At 35.2% G+C, this 23,955-nt stretch overlaps 1 protein-coding gene across 3 annotated transcripts; it reads left to right on the top strand.

Moving 5' to 3' along the window:
- The first annotated feature begins 7,868 nt into the window (after positions 1–7,868).
- Positions 7,869–21,707, top strand: LOC142976203 (uncharacterized). 3 transcript variants are annotated; one of them, XM_076119472.1, is made up of 3 exons: positions 7,869–7,998; positions 15,115–15,590; positions 20,473–21,707. In XM_076119472.1, exons 1-3 carry the CDS (start codon positions 7,929–7,931, stop codon positions 20,923–20,925), a joined length of 999 nt encoding a protein of 332 aa, XP_075975587.1. In that variant the 5' UTR covers positions 7,869–7,928; the 3' UTR covers positions 20,926–21,707. The 3 variants fall into 3 exon arrangements, with proteins under 3 accessions (XP_075975587.1, XP_075975588.1, XP_075975589.1); XM_076119473.1 differs by lacking the exon at positions 7,869–7,998 and adding an exon at positions 12,113–12,436 and having other exon boundaries at positions 20,473–21,706; XM_076119474.1 differs by lacking the exon at positions 7,869–7,998 and adding an exon at positions 12,612–12,775 and having other exon boundaries at positions 20,473–21,706.
- The last annotated feature ends 2,248 nt before the right edge of the window (positions 21,708–23,955 follow it).

Raw genomic sequence — 23,955 nt, 5'->3', positions numbered from 1 at the left:
AGAAGAATTAGATTCGTGACTATTTCTTGAAACATGTCGCTAACATTGAGATATTTCCATAATCATTGTGATCGGTAGTGATTGTTGATGGATTAATTGCTTTAAGAGAGATACATACTGTCAGGTTTGTTAGTTATCCTCCAAAATATGTTAATTATCACTGTTGTTGTAAAACCATGCAATATAATATTAATTTCATCCTCCGGAAGGAAAACTGTATGTAGTTGTGTACGCAAACAATATCCCAAACCTCCATGCAGTGGCCCGTAAATACTTACCTGACTATTAAGGGTATTCTACATTACCTAATTTTAAAATTCTACCTTACATAAGTATGCTATAACTTAAAACGTAATAAAACATCATTTTAATGTAACCCATAAACCTAAAGCCATTGTTCCACATCCACATGCACTTTCCCAGTACTAACTCTCCGTTCAACAAAAACTTGTGAAAATTACGAACTGATTACACAATTAATAATGTAAACAAAGCAAATGAATATCTAAGAACTAATTTGCAGCTCACAATAGCCGTGGATGAAGAACAGATGGAATTTTAAATTAGTACAAGAATTTTGCGTAACAACTGAGGAACAGGAAATACAGGACCGGTAAGTGTTGATCGACGAGCGACAATCATTAGCCGTTGTCGTGTGGCACTTATTTTTTTCCGGCCGATATGTTTTATGTAATACCAAGATCTCTTTGTGAGCAGTGTAACTGCGAAAGTGGGGTAATATTGCAAGTCACTTACTCGTGCCTTGAAACACGTAACTATTTGATATTTAAAATCTATTTCGTTCAAAATATTTCTGGAAATACTGGCCACATAAAGGGCGATCGAAGGTCTGTCTTCTTAAATGACATAAGTTCAATCATAAAGTAGATAAACAGGCACCTCGATCCTGTTAACCACACGGACGAGATCTTGACCTTACACACTAAGATAATCTCTCAATATCGTTCAACTGTAGGTATTAATGAAACGGATTTATTTCTTACTGGAAATGGCTTGCAGTTTCTCTTTATTTCAGTCCCGTTGTTATTATAATCCATACAAGTTTGCGATGATTGTCCGACTGCTGGTAGGACCGAACCTGTGATGGAATGCAGCTATGAAGTATTTTTACACATCATTTCTTGAGTTAGTCAAGCTACGGAATTTTTAACTATACAGTCGCATTTTAAAATCTGTCACACATTACTGTGTGTGTTAAACAGTTATTTAACTTTTTATTCTTTATGTAAAATCTATAATATAATATTTTTACCAGCCCAATGTAAGGTGAGCCAATTATGCAGAGTATGCGTTGAAAAATCTTCGTGTAAAATCAATTTTAATAACTTTAATACATTGCAGGGGACCTGGACATGTTTAAGGAGTCCTTTATTTTTGAAGACTTTAAAAGTTATTATTAACATACTAAATAATAAAGTCAAATTACTGTCGGCATTACATAATTTGCAAGCAATTCAACTGTTGTAAGTTTAACTTTTGTTTTAGTATTTAGTCATACGCAATCGGAACTATTTCTTTCTAACTCATAAAATTATATTGCCAGTTAAATAACTAAAGCGTACTTTTTTCACTTGTTGATTGTAATGAAATAAATTTCACTTGTAATGAAATAAATTTATTTTTACAAGTATAATTTATAGAGATATAATATACAGTACACACGTCTAAGCCTAGGTAGGTTATCTTAAGATAAACGTGTTTACAAAAAACCCATTAATAACATTCGTTCTCATAATTCAAACACTTGTCCAATAAATGTGGGACAACTACAGATGTAATAATAACACGACAGTACAATTGCTATTTACGTATGGACAAAGGCTCATTTGAATATAAAAGTGCATCATCTTGTTAGACAATTATTCTAATCTTGTTCCTTTAAATAACGACAAGTGAATCGCAGTATTTCTCATGCTACCGGAAAAACTGGAAAGCATTTCCATTAAACAGTATTTTTTGTTCGAATTACGATTTGAATACGGTGCAGCGAGCTTCGGTCCCACGCTCGCCTGACACTGGCCGTCAAAGACATACACACACAGTCACAATATTACGCGATTATAAAAAAATATTAGTTTTCTCACCTTGTAGTATTTGAGGGAATTTTTCTTTATGTGATCTTGGGTACGGAATTACGAACCCTAGTATAGACCAGGGGTCATTTGTCAAATTTTGTTCCATTAATTTACTCTTTGATCCATCGGGATTAAAGAGTGAGTTAATGTTATAAAATTGAATATTAGACAGGATAACGTTTGTTGCTACGGACAAATAAATCCTTGATCCGAACATAATATATTTGTATTCATTGCGTGCGTAAATTGTGGTTTTCCCAGACATATACAAAACTTTATTTACCTTTATATTACGAGTTATTTAGGCGCTATCCCGTTTACAATTTAATGGAATGAAACAATAATAAATGTTCTATTTTCAAAAGACATACAACAATTAAAAATTACTTTGCAATTCGTGAAGAACACCTTTTTTCATAAAAATTAAGGCTCTTTATATTAGCAATTGGAATCAAACTAAAACTTAAAGTTCATTGATATTTGTACATCCCACGAGGTTTTTTACCGTCATCTCGTCATATGTTCGTAGCCTTTGTGTGACAACGTCCTTTATCTTTACATAATCGATACTGACGGTTAATTATACCGCAAAAAGGTCTTGTACACGAGCTACCCACCTACCGATACACAGAAATGGTTCATTTGCAAAAACTTACTGGATATTCCGTTGCGTGACTCTACTACGTGGTTCTATTACTACTTATACCGACAAAATTATGCAGGCAATTATCATCTCAATTTCTTATTAATAGACAAATAATCTGCCTTAATGTTTTTCACATGTGAGGTTTGTTACAGAAATTTCGTATGAGTTGATAATTGTTAAACAAACAAATAACACGGATTCTACGCGAACTAAGTTTTAAGTAATACTTCAAATAAGTGAGCAAGAAATCGACTTAGAGCAACAGCAATTTTAAGAAATTGCTTTAGTAAGATCAAATATTACTAAACTCAACTTACAAGATAGAGTTAGAGATTTTCAGATATCTAACGAAGTATAAAAAGAAATGCATTAGGCCCTACGTCGACTTACTTTTTTCGCTAGTATGTGTAGAAAAAAATCCAACTATTCTTAGTCTACTAGAATATATACTCAATATTCTATGAGAAGCAGGAAAAAATTAGTTAGAGGCTCATGTTCAAACAATGACGTCACACAATTACAGACATAAAAATTCTCAGAGCACCTCTCATTGACCTCCTAATATTTGGTTGCGTGTGCAATACTGTGGCATTTCCTTTCGGCGGGGTACCTGTTAGGCCTTTTCGGGGAACAAGCCTTCTAACATCAGACAGTTAGTCATCAAATAATAATTATAAGCATATCTAAATTTGATCGGCACGTAGAACACGCATGAAATGTTACAGGATGCTGACGTAGACGAAACATATTTTTGATAACGCGTCATTTCGTACTTCCGATTTTTTATTATAATACAGTTATATGGAGTAGAAAATCAGTTTTTAAAGTTTGGTGTAGAACTTATTAGAAGATCGTAAGTTTAAGTTTCGCTGTGATATCGTTGAAGTTATTTTGTTAGTACTTTCATAGAATATACATAATTATAAACGTGCCTTCAGCGTAATTTGAATTGCATTTATGACGTAAATATATTTTCAGTCGATATCATTGTCAAAAGAGCCTACTAATGCAAATTTTTCAGACACCGTGATTTGGCTATAAAATTAATTACACACCTAAAATTAAATTGTTCTATATTATATTCATCATCGTATCGGCTACCTATTCATTGATATATGATTTCGTTTCAATAAGGTTTTTTGACATTTAAGTAACTGGCCCGTGACTATCAGATATGACTTCACAGTACACACTATATAATGGCGGATTTGCATAGACAATGAGTAACATCACATGGGGTTTTCTGTAACCAAAGGTAATAACATTTTCTCGGTAATCGTATGTATCAGGATGTTCAAAATTACCCCCGCGTTTTGAATAAATTATTTATTTACAAACGGTAATTCAGGATTCCCTGAGAAAGGTACAGTTATTATGCGTAACTTCCCATAGGCCGTCACTTACACCGTAACGAACAATATTTTAATTTATTTTCACTTGTGTAGTAGAAATGTTCGTAGTTTTTTACAATGTAAAGAAAGGTATCAAACTTCATACGTATATCTACAATATTGTTTTGCATCCTTGACTTACTTGTCAATTGGTACCAAATACGGTGAAAAGTTACTGACGTCTGGCACCTCGTTTAGTAATTACTACATTAGGCTTTCCCTTGTTTTCAAAAACCACTAGCGCTGTATATTAAGTAGGATAATTGTGTATTAATTCTACTTACCTGTTTGTTTTGTCTGCTTCAGTTTAATTTAACAATTCGTAACCTGTAAGCGCGGTTACATAAACTAGCCCGAGTAGAGCTCCTTGAATAGCTTAACCTGTAAACAGATTATGCACATACAAAATTGGCGAATGTGTATACTTACATACTTACTTTAAAAAATAAAACTTACAATTTTTTTAACCCATATTGTCCCACTGCAGGGCAAGGGTCTCCTCTCGGACAAGGGAGGACCTATATAAGTAAAACATATTCTACTGCTGTTATTTTTACTTTACAACAGAACTATAGCGCTATTATTTTCAGTCGGCAATACCGAATATCAAGAGTTAGACATTTACAATATACGGCAAATATAATACCTACGGTGCCGACTAAAGGCGGTGATCAGATTTTCATATAAAATTTCTCGATAGCTGGCCGATTGTCGGTAGTCTATCGATTCTAGTACTATCGTCGTAGAGAATCGTGCTCATCATTTCCCATTCTAAACGAAACGTATAAAAAATTGTAATTGCGGTGTGATAGTTACTCCAATGCGTAATGACGTATCTTTTGTTCGTAATGTAACGATCTGCCAATTACTGCGTTAGAAACAATGTGTCCTCTCACGAGATACGTCGATGCGTGGATATACCGACTTTAAGTTGCTATGAAACGTTTAAGGGATACCAACTTTCGTATTAAATTGACGAAATATTACGTCAAACTCGTTTTCTTTTCTTCTAATGGCATTTCCTGGTAATTTACAAGGCAGAGTGTTTTTTTAAATAAAATAAGGATTTCGAACGGGAATAAGATTATTTTTTTTCTTTATCAATAAACACACAATATTACGCCTTTTTCATTATGTTTCAAATAGTACGTATGTATATGACCCAAATGAAATGATTACACACCTTTTTATTTTCCACACTTCTTCCTTTAGTTTTGCTATATATATTATTATAAATTAGCTGTTAAATCGTTTTTTAAACACTGTCCTGTGATTATATTTTACAAAAACTTTGTATTAAACTAAGTATATGGGTGTAATTCTTATGTATTATTTTATTAATTGTTACAATAAGCAAAATACAGTTACTAACCTTGGTTTTATGTCATAAGGAAAGGACTGTACAAAAAAAGTTTAGTCACTTTATTAATGTATTATGAATGAAACCACATAGGAAACTCCTTACACAAACATACTTATCAATAAAACATAATGTACACACGATTGGCAGCACGTACAACAATACCACACACTACTAATGTATCTATCGTAAATCAGTTCTATAAGGAAAGGGTACCATAATAGTCGAATATGAATGAAACTATTAGAATCATGGTTCAAAGGTTATTGATAACATTGACGTCATATAATTGTATTAACTTTCTTTTCCTTACTTAACTTTTTTTAAAGCATTTCCCCTTACAAGGAAATAAACTTACACTTTTAAATAAGTCGTACGTTTGTTTCCTCTATATGGAATAAGTATTATTAAAACAACTCGACACGAACACAACTTAGACAATTAACAAAGCGATCAAATATATTCATGTTTGAATTAAGTTTACTTTCAGGCATGATTTCATTTATGAAATTGAACTAATTTTGTTTTAGCGCGTCTTAAGATGTTGTCAACTATTGTTTACGTTATCAGTCTTTCAGTATATTAAAGTCAATGAAATAAGTAAGTCTAACCATTTTATGTCAAGAATTTTCTTCCTGTACTAGCTTGACAGGGTACCTTATGTAGGTCAATGTCAAATGTAAGGTAAGTAAAATAGTAAGGTACAAAACGAACATTAAAGTGACAAAGGTATCCGATCTGATCATATGGAGCTAAACAATATACAGAAATTTCCGCACATATAAAACGGAAATCTTCCTTTCCTAAAACATCGTCGGACAAAGTCTATTTTTCATAGGAATATTATGAGTTGTTTTGATAGGAAACTAACATTGCATATCCTTTAGCTGTCCGGTAGTAGGGACATTTTCAGTCGCAGTTTCCTTTTACATCATCGCACTTAAACAGTCAATGACTTGAGGAATCAAAGATCATAAATTCCCAGTATATTTACCTACAATAACATTTCTATGAAATAAGCATCTCAGATATTTTTGCGCCAAGATTCTTTTGAATTTTTCAACTGGTTTTCGTCTATAAACATAAATAATCTTTGTTTCGTCTATCAAATAAATTTTTCAGCTGGTATCTGTATTTATAAGTAACGTCGCTTCCGCGTTTGGGTTTTGTTCACATCTTTCTAAAACGTTTTACTATCAACACTCGTACGCACTGTTATCAATATTACTACTACATGTTTATAAACAGTAGCGTTATTGAGTGCGCGCCAATAAGTTTAAAAAGTTTAATTGCGGTATTATTCTGAAACAATAAGCAGAGCTACCAGAAGTGGTGGGGCCACTGTATGTAAGTAACATTATCGTGTGTAGTAAAGTTTAAAGCGAGTTGTTGAATGTAATAGGCGAAGAGATTATTCCGAGCGACCAATCGAACGGGACTATTTCGGGAATGAGGCCGAGAGGCGGACTCTTTCGGAGGCGGGATGGAGCAACACCCCCGCTGAAATTTAAACGGATTTCTAACATGGCCGAAACGTAAGTTAAAAATAAAACTAAGTTCGGAAAATATACAAAGGAATGGTCTAAAAAAGTTTAATCAGGAGGAGCGTCCAGTTAAGTAACTACTGTTTATTTTATGACCATCATAATATTATATTATGAATATTTTTACAACATATTTTGCTATATTGAAGGACAATAATTCATTAAAAATTATATTCATCACAACTAAAAAATTATTGTGTCATGTCTTATATTCTTCCTTCACGAAATTATTAATGAAAGGTATAACTACTTGCAAGGAATAAACATATAATTAAAAATTTAATAAAAATAAATCATTAATAATATTTTAACAATAAGACCGCGATGACTTTGCATTATCTAAAAATAAGTCCAGACCAAACCTGCCACAATACTTAATCCCTAAAAAATGTTTACACACGTCCAGGAACGCATTTTCACATACCTCCAGGATCCGGTTCTGAACCACATGTATTTGTTTGAACAAGCTATTGCGTAAGAGCATGTGTGCGCTTACGTCCTAATCGCTAGCGACGTCGTATCCGTGACGTAATGGCGCACGGCGGGCCCTCTAAATTAAACAATCAGTTTTTTGCACCCTTTATCACGGGAGCGCCGGCCGGCCACATAAAAGCCGTGGAAATCCGTTCAGGACACACATTACACGTAACGCGGCGAACTGAACGTATCCGCCCGCTGAGATCGTGTCCTGAACGCGACTCGACCGCGACGCCCGTTAATCATTTCAATTCAATAAACAGAATACGCACGTGCGTTCACCTGTTCTGAATTTGAAAATTGTGAAGTGCCAGTGATACAACTTTTTTTTAATCTGTGACTGGTTTCGAGTGTGACAGTTGATACCAAAGACTTATTTTAATTTGTGATCTGTGATAAATAGATAAAATAAAAATGATCGATATGTGCACTTGTTGCTGCAACGGATGTTCTTCAAGAAAGCAAGGATATACTATTAGATATAGTAAGTCAACCTTTATTTATTTATTCAGTAATATGTATCCATTAAAAATATTAGTTATATAGAATATAGGTATAGTTTCATCATGACTTAATTCATCAACTCGAGTCATGCATGCGGGTACCAACTTATTGACTCTTACACTAACATCGGACACGTAACTTCAAAACAATAAATTAAAATATATGATCTTATCGGTGAGTTATCACTGATGACAAAATATTGACATCACCTACAACTTAATAATACATTGTTTAAGAAAACTAATGACCTAATTCGGTTACTTATCCATTCTTAGTAAAAATAAGCAATAGTAGCTATAAAACTTTCTATTCTATGAAATATTGGTACCGATATGTGATGATAATACAAGGAAATTACGCGAGCCGAGTACTCGAGTGATTAGTCACTAGTATTGTATAATACGTGATCGCATCTCTAGTACGTTGCATGGATAAGTAAACTCATGTTCATTGACATTAGTACTAGGTACTTGACTGAACCACGGCTCGAACCATCATAGTAGTGACTGAATTACAACTAATATTTTATTATGAGTACCTATTATACAGTATCTATACCTTCATTGATCACGAATCAAGTAAACCAATTAAAGTGATAATGTAAATTGATACAATATTAGTAATTAATTACTGATATCCGGTCATCGATAACTAAACTTTAGCGCACTACTATGTTATTCGTAAAGTAGATATTTAGTTCAAGGCCAGTAAAAGCTTTTGTGAAAAGTTTCACTCACACACCTCGATAAACTAAAACTGACACCTGGCTGCCATTCAATTATGTAAATAACGGCGGATAAAGCGAAAATATTTATAGATACTACATCTTCTGTTAACTCGGTGCCACAATAGTCAATAGCGTTAGATATGAATTATACACAGACTTAACCCCGACAAGGACCGCATACATTATAATAAACCATACACTTTTCTCACACACCAAATTGCCTTATTCAGTTTCGAGGGCACAGTGTAAAACATTTCCTCTCGTATAAGTGACATACTGAGCGTTTCTCAGTACCGTAGCTAATGTTTACTTCAGCATGTGCCTTGAAAGGGGTTAAGGGTACGTGCACAATGAGTAAAAGCTTTTGAATTGTACGCACAGCGCGTGATTTATATTGTGGCTCGCAAACAATGCCATTTCATGTATTGGCAATGCCTAGGCGGCCGCAGCGGACTCTGTCGCGGAAGCCAGTCTTTAAGATTACGGTAAACTTAAATTAGCTGAAACTATGTTGGTAAAGGAATTTTACGGTAGATTATCTCCCACAAACTCATGAGAAAATACTGTACGTATTACGTAACACCGCCGACGACATTATCAAAAGCAAGGCAATAAATAATTTTAATCCTAACATCATCTGCTCTAAACTTGATCTTGACGAACCATTACAATATTATCTGTATCCGCCTCTATTAGTGTCAGTGTTATAGCTCACCACTTTAGTTTCCAACAAAAACTATTTACAAAACAAAAGCAAGTAGCAAACCTTTTATCGATAATTTTAGTGTTACATTTTTAAAACGAAACAAATCATCATAGAGACGTTATGGATTTCGAGGTTGACGGATAGATGGTTTATATTTTGTGAGAACAATGTGCAACACATCAACGTGGTAATATGGATGTTTCAATATTCACTCTAGCGAACACTCTTAACTTTGCTCGCGGAAACTGACACACACAAATAACGCAACGCACCATATCTAACTATATTTCAGAACTGAAACAAAACGTCATTGTTGTATAAATAACAGTCGTAGCTTGAATGTGTTTCATCAATGACTGCTTTAGGGTTTAGAGACTTCCCCGCGACAAACAGACCAACGACTGAACGTTATATTTTATATTAATTGTTTAATGGGCAGGTAACCCGTATACATCGGAATCCGTTTAAATCTAGAATGAATTACGAAACCACAAACATTTTTATTTATACACATATGATTTCGTAGCACTTAAAATTCAATATTTGAGACATGACGAATCGTTTAGTGTTACACGGATCTAACGCGTAGACTTTCTACGCGTGAGTAATACCGAGTTCACGGGACTGCTTTTGTGGGCTTTCAGGAGTAGTTTACGAAGCGTGGCGAAAAATTCGGAAAATCCGTGACTCACCGATGAGACAACCGCCGGAAAAGCCTCATCTAATTACAATCGCTAACTCATTTTCGTATAAAAAAGCAAGCTAGTAGATGAAAGGCGTGTCATTATGTCACTAGTTAAGTACGATCGTGATGGGAATCTCCTTTGTATCGTCCGAAGAAAAAATGTTAGTTGCGCTCTAGGTCACTAGCTCTACATGTGAGTGCCTGCGTGTTTTGTGCATGGTTCATTTCCACATCAACCCGTCCTTGAATTTGGAACGTTGTTATGCAATGAGTAAGATACATACCTATATTGTTTTCCTTACCATTGTATTTATAATTGAATTGGGTTTATTGAAACAGTAAATCACTAATGTTGTAATTATTCATCAACATAAAATTTTGTAAAATATATTTACGTCAAAGTTATGTTTTTACATGCTATTAATAGTATTACTACTAGTTCGCAATTCCAAAATCCCCGTGTTACATAAATGTGACTATCCTTGGAATTTTATTGTTTATAACAAAATAACAAAAATGTAGCACTGATCCTACCCACGATGAAAATAATGTGGGATAAATAAATCACCGCCACAATAATCTTATATTTACACTATCACTAAGCGGAGTACAATGGCATCGCCTTGTTAACCACGGAACAAAAAACGTGTCAATGTAAATACGTTGAGATGTGCGTTCATAACTCGAAACTACACACCACATGCTGTGAACTCGCTCACAGGACAAACACTAAACAACCAGTGGGTAAAGAAATCGTAGGCAGATATTTTCAGCTGTGATTTAGCATACGAAGGATGTATTTGAGCCGCGTCGTCGCCGTAAACCTTTCTATCTGTGTCAGCCGTGTGTTTCCCAGACTCGGTACACTTTTTACGCTCAGTTTACTTTCTTATTTAGTCCTTGGACTCTTTCGTCTCATGTTTGTAGGATGATGACCAGTCATTGACAAGTGAAAAAAGAAAACGAAAGTTGTTTATAAATTAAACAACCTCTACCTCTATATGTAGGTGCCTATTTACATAAACTAGTTAACGTATCGTACCTATCTATTTAATAGTCTTATCGTTCAATATTTCATTATCGATTGTCAGGAAAGTACTAAGTAATGAGACATAATTTTTGCGATACATGTTGTTTAGGACCGCCCACATGAGAAATGATTTATGTGTCTACTGATAATTTATCCATGTTTTTTATTTGATTTATCTGATTATTGAAATTGGCAAGGATTGTGTTGTACACACGTGGTGAGACGGGGCTGGCGAGCGTGCGCGCGCCGGTGCGAGCGCGACTAACGCCCGATAAAAACTTATTACTTTAGGATAGACTCATCGATGAATCACCAACGAGGTCTAACCGAATAAATGTTCACTTGCACAAGATGTGGAAACAGCCGACCGTGGAGACGAATATTTAATTTACTTTTTTGTTACACAATTTAATTTATGCATTATTCCCTTGTCATTTTACATACCCATCGTGTCAAAAAAGGGTAATGCTTTAGTCTCAATTACCTTTTTTTTTCGGTAAACTAATATACTCGTAATACAAATTGCTATTGTTGAGAGAAAAAAATCTACTAATACTTAAATTAAAACAGTAATGAGTATAACAAGTCACCTAATAATAATGCAAAGAATTTCTAAAAGGGTATTAAGTGCCACCAATCCGGAAAATGTACTCGAGATTTACTGTCTGATACGAAAGGTACTTGAACTTGATTAATAATATTGTAGCTAAGGATGACGCAATGTATTTCACATTGATAAGTAACAATTAAATTCATTACTATATAATTATTAATGTGACGATTATAATAACATTTATGATATAAATTTTACTTAACGTAAAAATAAATAGGGTAAAGGAAGTCTCCGCGAAGGTCGAAGTTCACTTTCCGGCAGGCGGGTAAGGGATTTCGCATAGTGTTTGACCGGCTATTTCACGTACGGTGCCGCATTTCGGTGGCCATTCAACGAGCGGAGGCTGCTCGCGCGCCGGTCCCGCACACTCGCTCCTCACACCACACCGGTGACACACGTTCCACAAATCACCACACGAACATTTTATAATTCCAGTGCAAATTAACACCAGTGGATACGATATTTTAATATAAATAGTGCTTCGACTTTTAAGTGTTGACTCGTGAGTGTTTTCAGCCAGTGATAGAATTAGTTCAGTTGGAAAGTCCTTATGTCATTTTCCAACATTTCGTTTATCGGGATAATATTGTTCGCATGAACATGGACTTGCCTAAAGGAGCTACATCAATGCGTTGTTCATGGATGTCTTTTTAACTGGTGTGTGTTTATTTTATAATTTTAATTTAAAGCTTCGACGCCGTCGTAATTATTTGTTTGACAACTTCAAGTGTGCCGTTCATTCGCAAGTCGAATGTAAACAATTGACATTTATTTTGTGGGTAAGCCTGAATAAACGCAAACACTCGTAAAGCTATCGCGTTACAATCAACACAGATTTATTTGATTAACGTTTTTAATGACTTTTAATTACGCTGAGTATTTAACTAACATTGTCAAATAGAAATCATTTATTGCTTGAAATTACATACATGTACTCGTACATAAGCCACGGTTATGTCGTTGTTAAAATGTAATAACATTAAAATAATAAATATCGTAAGTAAACTTTAATGATTAATTTATTTTATTTCTATCAAATGAATTAAAACATATAAAATATATTTTTTCCATTCACATTTTAAATTAAAAATATGTTCCTAAATTACATAAGCCACAAACATTTATAACTTGCGTCAAATTTACTAATAAGGAAAGAAACAGCGAAAAGCTTCATAAAAGCTAGCCCATGAAAGGTGAAATGACACAATGACTAATTGTAGAACAAAATCGATTAGTAAGCGGTACACTGATCATTTTTGGAAGTGGACAATGTATTGAGAAACGAGTGCGGTGCATGATTCGTGTGAGAATGTTCAACATTCGGCCGTCGGCGCCCGATCAAAAGGATTTTTCGCTGAAATACGCTCGCGATGTCATCCGATACAGACGAGCTTCGCTTTCTGTATTCCCAACATTTGATAGCTTAGTTTGCTTTGTTTTTGACAACCATGATTGTTTAATTTCGTCCATCACGCCGCACCAGGGGTTAGCTCGGCAATCATGCAATTTTAAGTTAAACAATTATTGTTATGAGGACCCTAATTTGAAACTCGTGATTTTGAATAAAACGTACTCGCATACATAACATTGTAAAGAAAATCACGCTGCAACCAGCAAGCCACATTAACATTAATAGCTCTAAAAATATACAATATGAGTATAAATAGACTTCAAAATGTAGTTCCGAATTATATATTTAAATGGTAATTTGTAAATTAAGTTATGATGGTGAATGTGTTAATATTAATACAATTGCAACATGTTACAGATAATAATGACAAAACAAACGACTGTCAAGATCGTAAACAGTTGGGGAAACCCCACGTAGAAAACTCACAATATGTACCCGGTTTTTCGCGGTAACAATTATACACGTTAGCATTGTTTGATCTCGACTATGCGTTCGACGAATACTACACTATTAACAATGGCCACAGAATAAAATAGTTCGAACTCAAAGTCCTACAACAATACAGTGTATCAATTTTTTGCACTGACTCTTATTTTCTATGGCCGCGTTACGCCGTATTGACTTAACATACATTAAATTGTCAACGACACGAATTGACCTAATGATTCACTGACCATAAACCTCGGTTTATCCTCGTGTGACGTAATACAAGAGTGTGAACTCACTGTAATGTTCAGCCGATGTGATAATACTTGTTACATATTTGATTTGCTGTTCTGAAAACCGCACAATATAAATAATTGTGCATTATCGATGACTGCATCGATACTCATCATAACTTCGTCTAGTGTCTAATGTTTATATTAGTTAACACGTGCGGTTCACTATTACGGGCTAATCATCGGTACTAAACTGAACTATAAAATAGTTTTAGTTATTAACACTTATGTGCTTCTTGTATAATTAAACAGAACGTAAAGACACAGCGTCTATTTGTCTCCAACATTTTTCTTCAGACAACATAGACAACTAATAAAAAGTGCAACAAGTACTTTCTATGTTTTAGCACTCGTTCGAACAAAGCTCGTCTTGAAAGCCAGTGGTGCTCCTTCCCTTTTAAAAGTTTGAAAACATCGTCTCCACAGAATTGCTTGGGACATAAAATATGTTTTATGGCGTCGGCGCGAAACATCAAAACCTTCAATAACTGTCAAACGTTAAATCGAAGAACGCGACACATATGAATATTTGCGCAATAACATTAACAATGGGCGTGACGATTTTCGCTCATGTTACTTACATAATGTACTATTGATGGTGAAAAGCCATTTCTTCTCATACATTTTCCTTTTGCACCGCTTCCGTCGAGGAAAATGTGTAAAAATGACATTACACAGGCATAGTTAATTCAATGTTTAAAAACAAACTGTTGTCGTGTACTCCAAAACTGAATGTCAAAAGTCACGTGCGTCGCACTGGTCCCACCCCAGGCGTCGTCGAGAAAGTGGCCCGGAGTCCGGAGATGAAGATCGTACAGCAACTAACATACGTGTGTGCTACCAACACACGATAATCACGAAGCTTATTATTTTTTATGTGTCCACGGAAACGCATCGTACGCATTGCTCCGTATTACAAATGCATGTACGCATGTTATTACACTTCTTTATACATTACACAACACCTTCAAGAAATATTTCTAACCGAACGGACTATCGAAACGTGAGCAAGTTACACACAATACGCATGATTTAAAAAGATTTTGACTTCCCTTTATCAATTCTTATTAATCACTAGAAAAGCAGATATTAATATTATCTTGTAGATAAAAACGAGATATACATAATATAACATTATTAAGGTATTTTCATAAACAGTCAGTTATTTAATAATGCCTTCTAACGGTGAATGTTGTTTGTTTCAGGTTTGCCCAAAAAGCTTTTGGTAGCTACTTCAGTACTAGTGTTAATAGCAATGGTTGTGATGCCATCGGAGGCGAGGACGCTCGAGCACAAGATTAGGCATGAGAGGCGGCAGCACGACGCGGTAGACATAACCAAAGACTCGAGGATGAGGGCGTCGGACGCGCGCCCGGTGGAGCACAGGCGGCGTCCGCACAGGAAGCCATCGTTTGTTATGACACCAACAACCAAAGATTCGCCTGGAATGATGTCATTGCAGAAAAATACTATCGCGGACCGCTTTAAGAATGCGACGCGGAAAATTATCAAAAAACTGAAGAACACGAGACGTTTCTTCAACGAGGAAAAGCAGGTGCTCAACGACACGCGGGATTACAGGGAGGGCATGCCCGTCTGGCTGCCCAGCATCAACTTTGTTGATATACACTTCTACAACTACAAAAGGCGTACAAGAAACATTACCATCTCAGAACGAAAAGTGAGTATCTTTTACAAACATTAAATACATAGACTCATTTTTTGCTGACACTAGACTTTGAAGAAGCGTATCATTATATTAATAGTCAGGTATCCTAAATACATCATGCTAAAATATTTATGATGTCTGCTGTGATGTAAAGGCCTCGAGTGCCTCCAGCAGCTGATAGCAGCGAATGATACTTCCGTTGCCATTTAACACACCGTGACCTCATTAGGTATCGACAAGTCGGTGCAGGTTCGGTGTCGTGCGCCCCAAATTGTTAGACGTTTAATCATATCGATATAATAGTGACGCAACATGTTACGCTTATAATCGCAATATTGTAATATTTGAAGTAATTTTAGTGCAACTGACAGTGTAATTACTGCGGTCGATCACTCGCGTCGAGGGTGTGGTGCTCCGTCCCATCACTCTTTTTGCCCGTTCAATGTTTTTACGTTATTTTTAATTTATTTTTGTTTTATTTGAGACAAAGGATCCCCGAGTACATTAGCCGTGCTCGAGGCTCCACCGTTGCAACTTAAATGAGGTTCCGACGAGCCAAATTACATGTGCCCGGCCTTTGTACCGCGTTTATTTACTTCACATTGTACTTAAGGGCAATAACTAGAAGTGGAAGCCCTTAATTTCGAAAGCCGCTCTCGTTGGAAAATCGGTTCACTTTTAAGTGTTTTATAGAACCTTATTACTGCGGTATTTAATCGCGAAATCGCTCAATCCACTCCTTTACTGGAAATAAATTGATTATTAAATATCTACACACGGTTTATACTTGTTGCAACTCAAAGGATTTTAATGAGTTTAATTTAGCTGTAAATAAAAACATGGCGCGGCCGGCACCGAACACAACTATCACCCTCTAATCTAGATGATGTGTTCAAAAAACAATGACGCCGCCCACATTCGATGACCACTGGAAGTTGAGCCCCAATCATCAGCTCACTCGCATTGTTAAGAAATAGCTCATCCCAAACCTCAGGGTCCTACTAAAACTGGCGATATATAAATCAGAGGCTTATGGTTAGCGTTTGTGGGAGCAGAGCAAACTAAGGAGCCAGTTAAATGTTTCAAGGAAATTTGCATAGATTGACACCGCATGATTTCGCAGCGCACACGCGATCCTAAACCCATGCCTTAACACGCATCCTACACGTAGGTATCTCAGCACACCTTATAATTATGATAAAAATGTATTCAGTTCGTCACTTGCCCGTACCGGTTTCGGTTCGTAAAAATATAAAACACACAAGCGATATTTAACGAGCCTTCTATAAGCCTCTCTTTATTATTTACCGAACACACATCTGGAGTTCGAGACTTTCTGTTATGTATTCATATTGGTCACCCACTAATTAGTACACAAAAGTTAATGCGACGCGAGACAATAAGTGTGTGTGCATTCGGAGCGTCGCATGTCCTTACACACTCGACGAGCGGCGCGGTCCAGCGCGGTCCGCCGCCGCCAGCGCCTCATCCACCAAATTATTTCCTCACGTCGCGCATCTACCGATGAATATTGAATATTTCTTACGTATGTCTCGCCAGTCCGACAATGTACGGCCACTTAACAAATTTAAATATTTGACATTGGGCAAAGGAAAGCGTTAGAATTCAAGTGATCTTTGCTTCGCTCCGGCTTAGTTGACATACGAACAATTTTAAAAATTAAATACTACTCAAATGAGACGTTAAACTCGAGGGCTCGAAGAAAGAATAATGTGGACTGGCAATCGATTCTATTGATTTGATACATCGGAAGGTGAGCTTTAGCAAAACGTAATAAAAAGCAGCGTCAACAAAATGTGTAGGGATTATGGTAATTGGCAGTGATTTGTCACACATTTGCGCTTGAGAGTGCGTTGTGTGGCGCACAAGTGCGGCCGGTATTTTCAGTGTTTGAATAAAGGGCAGAAATTCCACAAGTTGGAACACGGTGCGCTTTCACAGTGACAAGGGGCCGGGGCCTTAGCGGTCGCAGTGCGCTAGTGTTTGTACAGTATTTACGATTTAACAAAACAACACGAAATGTTAAAAACACATTATTTGTCCAAGTGAGACGAATGTGAACTTACGATTCCGGAGTGGCGCGTTTGTCTGCGACACGTCTCGCAGGTTAAGCTCGCCTCTTTAAGGCAAATGTACGGCTTATTGTCGGGTTTTCAGACTTTTAATACACGACCATATTTGCTCACACAGTCCGACGCTTTTATTATCGTTCGCTCCGACAATTTCTTCGGCGTCGCGCGTTCACAATAGTTGGAAAACGCAACGGCATGTACTCAATGCTTTTATGAACCGTAAAATATTAACGATTAATTTTAGAATCGATCGTTTATTGCCTTCTAAATAATTGAGGAATTAAATAAAGCCTACAAGTCCTTTACAATTTTAATTTCGCAAATTTAAAAAGACTTATCTTTGTGGAACAAAGACTGATTACTTACTGAAATAATGTCAGCTGAAATCTCAGACGCCACACATATTGTAAGAAGTGTTAACTGGACGTTTCACTGTTTAGAACGCCTACGCTCTGTGGCCGTCTGCCGGATTCATGTATTACACTGCTCCTTTAGTTTGCTTATAACTGACATACTTATTAGACCGAATTAAAAACAAAAAAATGTACGATTTATTTGGTTAAAATATAAAGTAGCGAGAGCATAGGCACTTAGGCAGCTGAAGTATGGCCGTATGAATCAGTCATTCATACGCTAGAGGAAGTCGGAGTGACACTCGACACAAACAAAATGCCCGAACGTCTCAGGTTGTGTTCCGGGAACAATGACTGTCCAGATGAGTTCATTCATTAAACGTTTTAATGAACTGACGGAAGTATGCGGTGAATTGTTACTCACTATATTTTCATAATTCGTAAATAATGTTAATGTTTTTATTTCTTAATTAGTGACGAATGTCGCGCGCGCGGAATGACTACGACTAGAGGAAATTTCCGGGAATTCTTCATTGAAACGTTCGCTGAAAATGACGTCACGAGTACATAGATCAATAGTAGCAATAAATATTTGCGTAACAATTATTATTGTTTATACATACATAAAATGTTACAACCGGCAATTTCAATATTGTATTTAATGTTACTAAACGATTTGTATAATATTAACGACATTAATTAAGTTAAAATCCATTATTAGGTTACAAAGAAGCTGATTTAAATTTATATACTTTACGTAACAGAGAGCGTGAATAGAGAAATATGTGTAATTTTTAAAGGACGATTATAAACGATCCATTACAAGTATCGAGGTGAACCAGCTAGACAGGTACTACGTAGTCTGTACCGAGAACTATGTACAATAGTACACTGGCACATACACGCATCATTGTTTACCTTCTAACTATTCATTGTGTCGCGCTATTTTTATGTGGTTTAGGGAAAATACTCCTACCGCATTTTATCTCTATTATGAGTATTTAAGAGTCACGACAAAGTAAAAAATGCAAATAACTATAGGCACGCTTTGTCGAAATCATTTTATGTAATTAACAACCGTCGTAGTCATTATTTTACGTTACTATTTGTTTACGTGCTTTGACAGTAATTAACAAGTTTGCTTCAAATTAAATTTAAAACCATATTTTAGTAGCTTTGTCCCAAATAGCTCTTCATCGCAACCTAAGATACTCAAAGGTATTTGTATATTAACGTAATCTCAAATTCCAACGCATACCAATAAATAGTAAAGCCAGCACTCGATTATGTCATTCAACTATATCTATGAAGTTTATTACAAATCTATACGTAATTATTTAAAGCAATATGCAATTACAGTGATTTATTACATCTGAAAATAAACGTTCGATGCAATGTTTAGCTAACGCATTGTTTAAAACCACAACGTTGTAATGAGGAGGCGTCGAATCATATAAGAATACAGACGATAAACTTTAAACATGACCCGAATCGGATGTGACCGCCATCAAACTTAGGATTAAACAAATAAAATCATTCCCAAATTGTGTTTACACCATTTTTTACACTAATCCAAGCATCGCGACTGCAACGTTTTCACAGTACTCACGCTCATTAATTGAATATAATCTTCAAAATATTACATCGTATATTTGAATTTCAAATCACTTAACGGTCGATCGTTTTACGGGCTTGTATTGTCTCTCCATAAACAAAACAACGATGCGTATTCAGTGTTAGACCTAAGATATAAACACAGAACGCAGGGGCACAGTCGTGCCGTGTATTATAATCGACTAGAAAGTGCCATTAAAGTGGATTGTTAACTAAAATTTTGTTTCAAGCAAGTATATAAATAAATGTTGAGTGTGATTGTTAATGGCGTCATTTGAATAGTCATACCGATCACAAATGCCCACGGCAAGGCAACCTCGACACAAATATGCCGCGACGTAAACTATCCTCGATATGACGCTCTTCATTCACACAAGCTTCTTCACGACCGCGGACCTCACTACATGACTAGATTTGTACACTATCAGACCTATCAGTTGTCCGATATCATAAATAACACAAAATAATCATATCAAGTTTTCGTATTTATAACCTTTTGTGATTTATGCAATTTTCTGACAAAGTACATAGAAATTAACGCAAACAATAGAAGTAAGGCAATAAACGCGTGTTTTAGAACGCTATAATTAGTAAACAATAGCAATTCAATGAAAACGATTCCACCTTCATTAGTCATTACGTCTTTCCATTGTCTGACGTAAGCACGATTACGTCGCGCTACGAAAAAACAGACAATCGACGGGGTTATCAACGACCGTAATCGGGGTTTTCATTATTCCAAACAATTTGTAAATTCCAATTAGCTAGGCCATTAACAGACACATTATACATTTCTTAAAACATTGTTTTCATATCCGTTTTCTTTTGTTGCAGTTTGCGTATCTGATGCCCAAGCTGTACAAGTCCCTCGTCGAGTACCAGGATCTGTTCACAATACTCTTCAACGTGGAGGTGGAGTTTGCCGACGATCCGTTCCGCGCCTACAACAGGACGCGTCACGAGTTAATAGGGAAATCTCTTCAGAGATTACACAGCACCATCACTGAAGTGAAAGACAACATGGTAGCGGTCAACGTAACGATACCGCCGGTCCCTCGGAGCCGTAACCTGCAGGTGCTGGAGTCAAAGCGCAAGGTGGACGCGCCACAGTGTCTCAAGAACGATTACATCGCGTTCAGAGCGTACGGGAACTTACTCAACAACTGGTACTCAGAGTTCCGGTGTCCTCGAGGCAAGAAGGTCATCACCACCAAGTCCCGCTGCGCAGAGTTCGAGGCCAAACTAAAAGAGAAGAAGGATAGAAGAAATAAGAACACGGAAAGATAGAATAGTTGATGTTCAGTATTGTGACGTAACTTAATCTTCGCTTCGACTAATTATTTATTCAATTTACAATCGGTATAGTCCCTGTTGTACTTATTTATTGGTAGTGTACGAGTGCTAGTGCAGCGACTAGCGAGCGCTCTCTACGCGTCAGATGTTCGGTGTATTCGAAGTGCTTGACGAAACAATGTTTTGTTGATTAAGTATTGGGTACTTTCTCTGTGATATTTAGTATTCTGTAGATATTAATCATTAATTTATTGAAAGTTTTAGTGTTTAAGCCTTTCTGTTCAGTTCCTTTGTACTTAACTGTTATGTTATTTCAATTTCTCGTTACTTCGACGCTTTTATAATTCTATTTTAATTTATTGTATTTATTATGATGAGTATTTATAAATTATACTAATCTCTTTTATCTATAACTATTCAATTGAATCTGAATTCTATGCAGTGCATTAACAATCGTTACTTAATGTCTCTCTTACTGATGTATCTCGAGTATTATTAGAAGGCAAAACATGCCGTTTTAGCCAAGAAAGACTTTTAGCCTTATAGTAAGTTGCTTATTTATGTAATAAGTAAATTATACATAAGTTTGTATAGAAACGTGCCGTTAGATGTTAGTGAATTAATGAACTGATACCATGTTAATATTACCTATGTTTTATATACGAGTTGCATCATTTTCCAATGCAAATTTGTTACTACATGTGAAATATAAGTACATGATTTAAATAATAAAATGAAATAAATTGATACAATCACGTAACGATGTGTTTACTTGTTGAACTTTCACCTTGACGCACCTGGGCTTTTAGCAGACGCGATGAATAGAACTCGCACACATGCAGCTGTATACCTCACACATAAACACCAACGTTGCACAGTGTGTTATAAACCCCATTTTTGTTTCGTCGTCTTTTTATTGAATTAATCGATAGAGTATAACATTCTGAGGATTAGAGTAAAACTCCGGGCTCGCTAAGACTTGTCCTTTTTTCGTTATTCAGTGTCAAAGTTTCGGAATATCCGACTATTGAAAAACGAAAAAAAATTAATTACAATTTAACGGAAGAACTTATTCCAGAATTTATTTATTCTATCGAAAGAAGATATTATAGCCGACCATTCCACCAATTCCTGAAGCTTTAGCATGAATAGGTCGAGAGATATGAATTTTTTTCTCATTTTTCGTTTTTATTTTTTTATTCATCTAAACCGCCGTAGTAGGTGGTCATTCCTACATCAAAAAATTGCTAACACTTTCTTTTATTTGCAGTATTAGTTCTAAAACCTAACTCGCTGGTTTCCAGGAGATATTTGAAAGTTTAGTAATATCCGAAATATCTGCATATAGGGCTGCCACTTCAATCAAAATTTAATAAATTTATTTTTATAAAGTTTTAGCTTTTATATCACGACCATAACAAGATATCATAATTTTGTGGCTTAAAATGGCAAAGATTGAGTAATTTTATAAAGGAAATTACAAAACAAATTAAGAAATTGGTATGATGTTGATTGATACATTTATTTGGAATCTGTCTATAAATTCTAACTCAAAAGACTCAACTTATAGTAAATGAAAGAAAATCCTTTCAGATATCTCATAAGTATACCTATAAATCAACATTCAACATAAGTACTATTACAACATTTTGTTTTTTTTTTCAAAATATTTTTATAATTATTTACAACCATTTTTTTTTAATCAATTTTATTGTAATTTTTGTGGTATAACAATTTTAAGAATAATTTTTAATGTATTTTATATATCTACATGAATTATATACCTGTCTATAATTTTAAATCAAATTTTATCATGTATGTACATCAATTGTGTCGATTTTTAATTTAAAAAATACGATAAAATTATTTTCGTCAACAATTTCTTTATTATAATTTATACACATATTATTATGTAAAATCAAAATCAATGGTTGTTCCATCTGGAGTTGGAACAATTTTAGGGGACTGAGCGCCAGTCAACCTTAATACCGTAACCGTGACTGAGGTACGTCGTGCAGAACTACGGCCGGGGGCTTGCCTTAACTTTTTTTTCAAATAAAGGTTTATAATCTTATATAATTTTCGGATACTCGAAAGTGACAACCCTAAGTAAAATTTAAAATTTCAAATATCTCCTGGAAACCAACGAGTTAGGTTTTAGAACTAATACTGCAAATAAAAGAAAGTGTTAGCAATTTTTTGATGTAGGAATGACCACCTACTACGGCGGTTTAGATGAATAAAAAAATAAAAACGAAAAATGAGAAAAAAATTCATATCTCTTGACCTATTCATGCTAAAGCTTCAGGAATTGGTGGAATGGTCGGCTATTATATCTTCTTTCGATAGAATAAATAAATTCTGGAATAAGTACTTCCGTTAAATTGTAATTATTTTTTTTTCGTTTTTCAATAGTCGGATATTCCGGAACTTTGACACTGAATAACGAAAAAAGTACAAGTCTTAGCGTGCCCGGAGTTTTACTCTAATCCTCAGAATGTTATACTCTATCGATTAATTCAATAAAAAGACGACGAAACAAAAATAGGGTTTATAACACACTGTGCGTTGCATAAAAATAATAAATTGCAACGGCTTTCAAGTCTTACTCATGTAAATACATAAAGTATTCATGAGTATTCATATACGATCTGACGGCTGACGCTCGCCAACTGATATAAAAGCCGGAAAATTATGAAAAAATATATTTAACAGTAGGGAAACTATTTTTACTTTGTACTACATACGATACTTATGGCACTAATAGTTAGTTTACAAAGTAAACACTACCAATAAGATAATAAAAGCTTAACAAAAGTAACTCGAGTACACTCAAAGGAAGTTACATCTAAGCCTTAAAGGAAATAAGTCGTAAAATCAGAAGGTTAACATTTATTTTAAACGTTTCAAGATAATATTTTAGAGTTAACCTTTACGTAGTCATACTGCGGTGTATTCACGTAAATAATGTTCAAGAGCTAATAATTTGTGTCTAATCACACGGCTTTACCTAAATATTTACAA

Source organism: Anticarsia gemmatalis, chromosome 10, assembly GCF_050436995.1.
Source record: "Anticarsia gemmatalis isolate Benzon Research Colony breed Stoneville strain chromosome 10, ilAntGemm2 primary, whole genome shotgun sequence".
In the NCBI taxonomy this organism is placed as follows: Eukaryota; Metazoa; Arthropoda; class Insecta; order Lepidoptera; family Erebidae; genus Anticarsia; species Anticarsia gemmatalis.
Note: the sequence above shows the minus strand (reverse complement) of the source record. Positions and strands in the feature narration are given on the sequence as shown.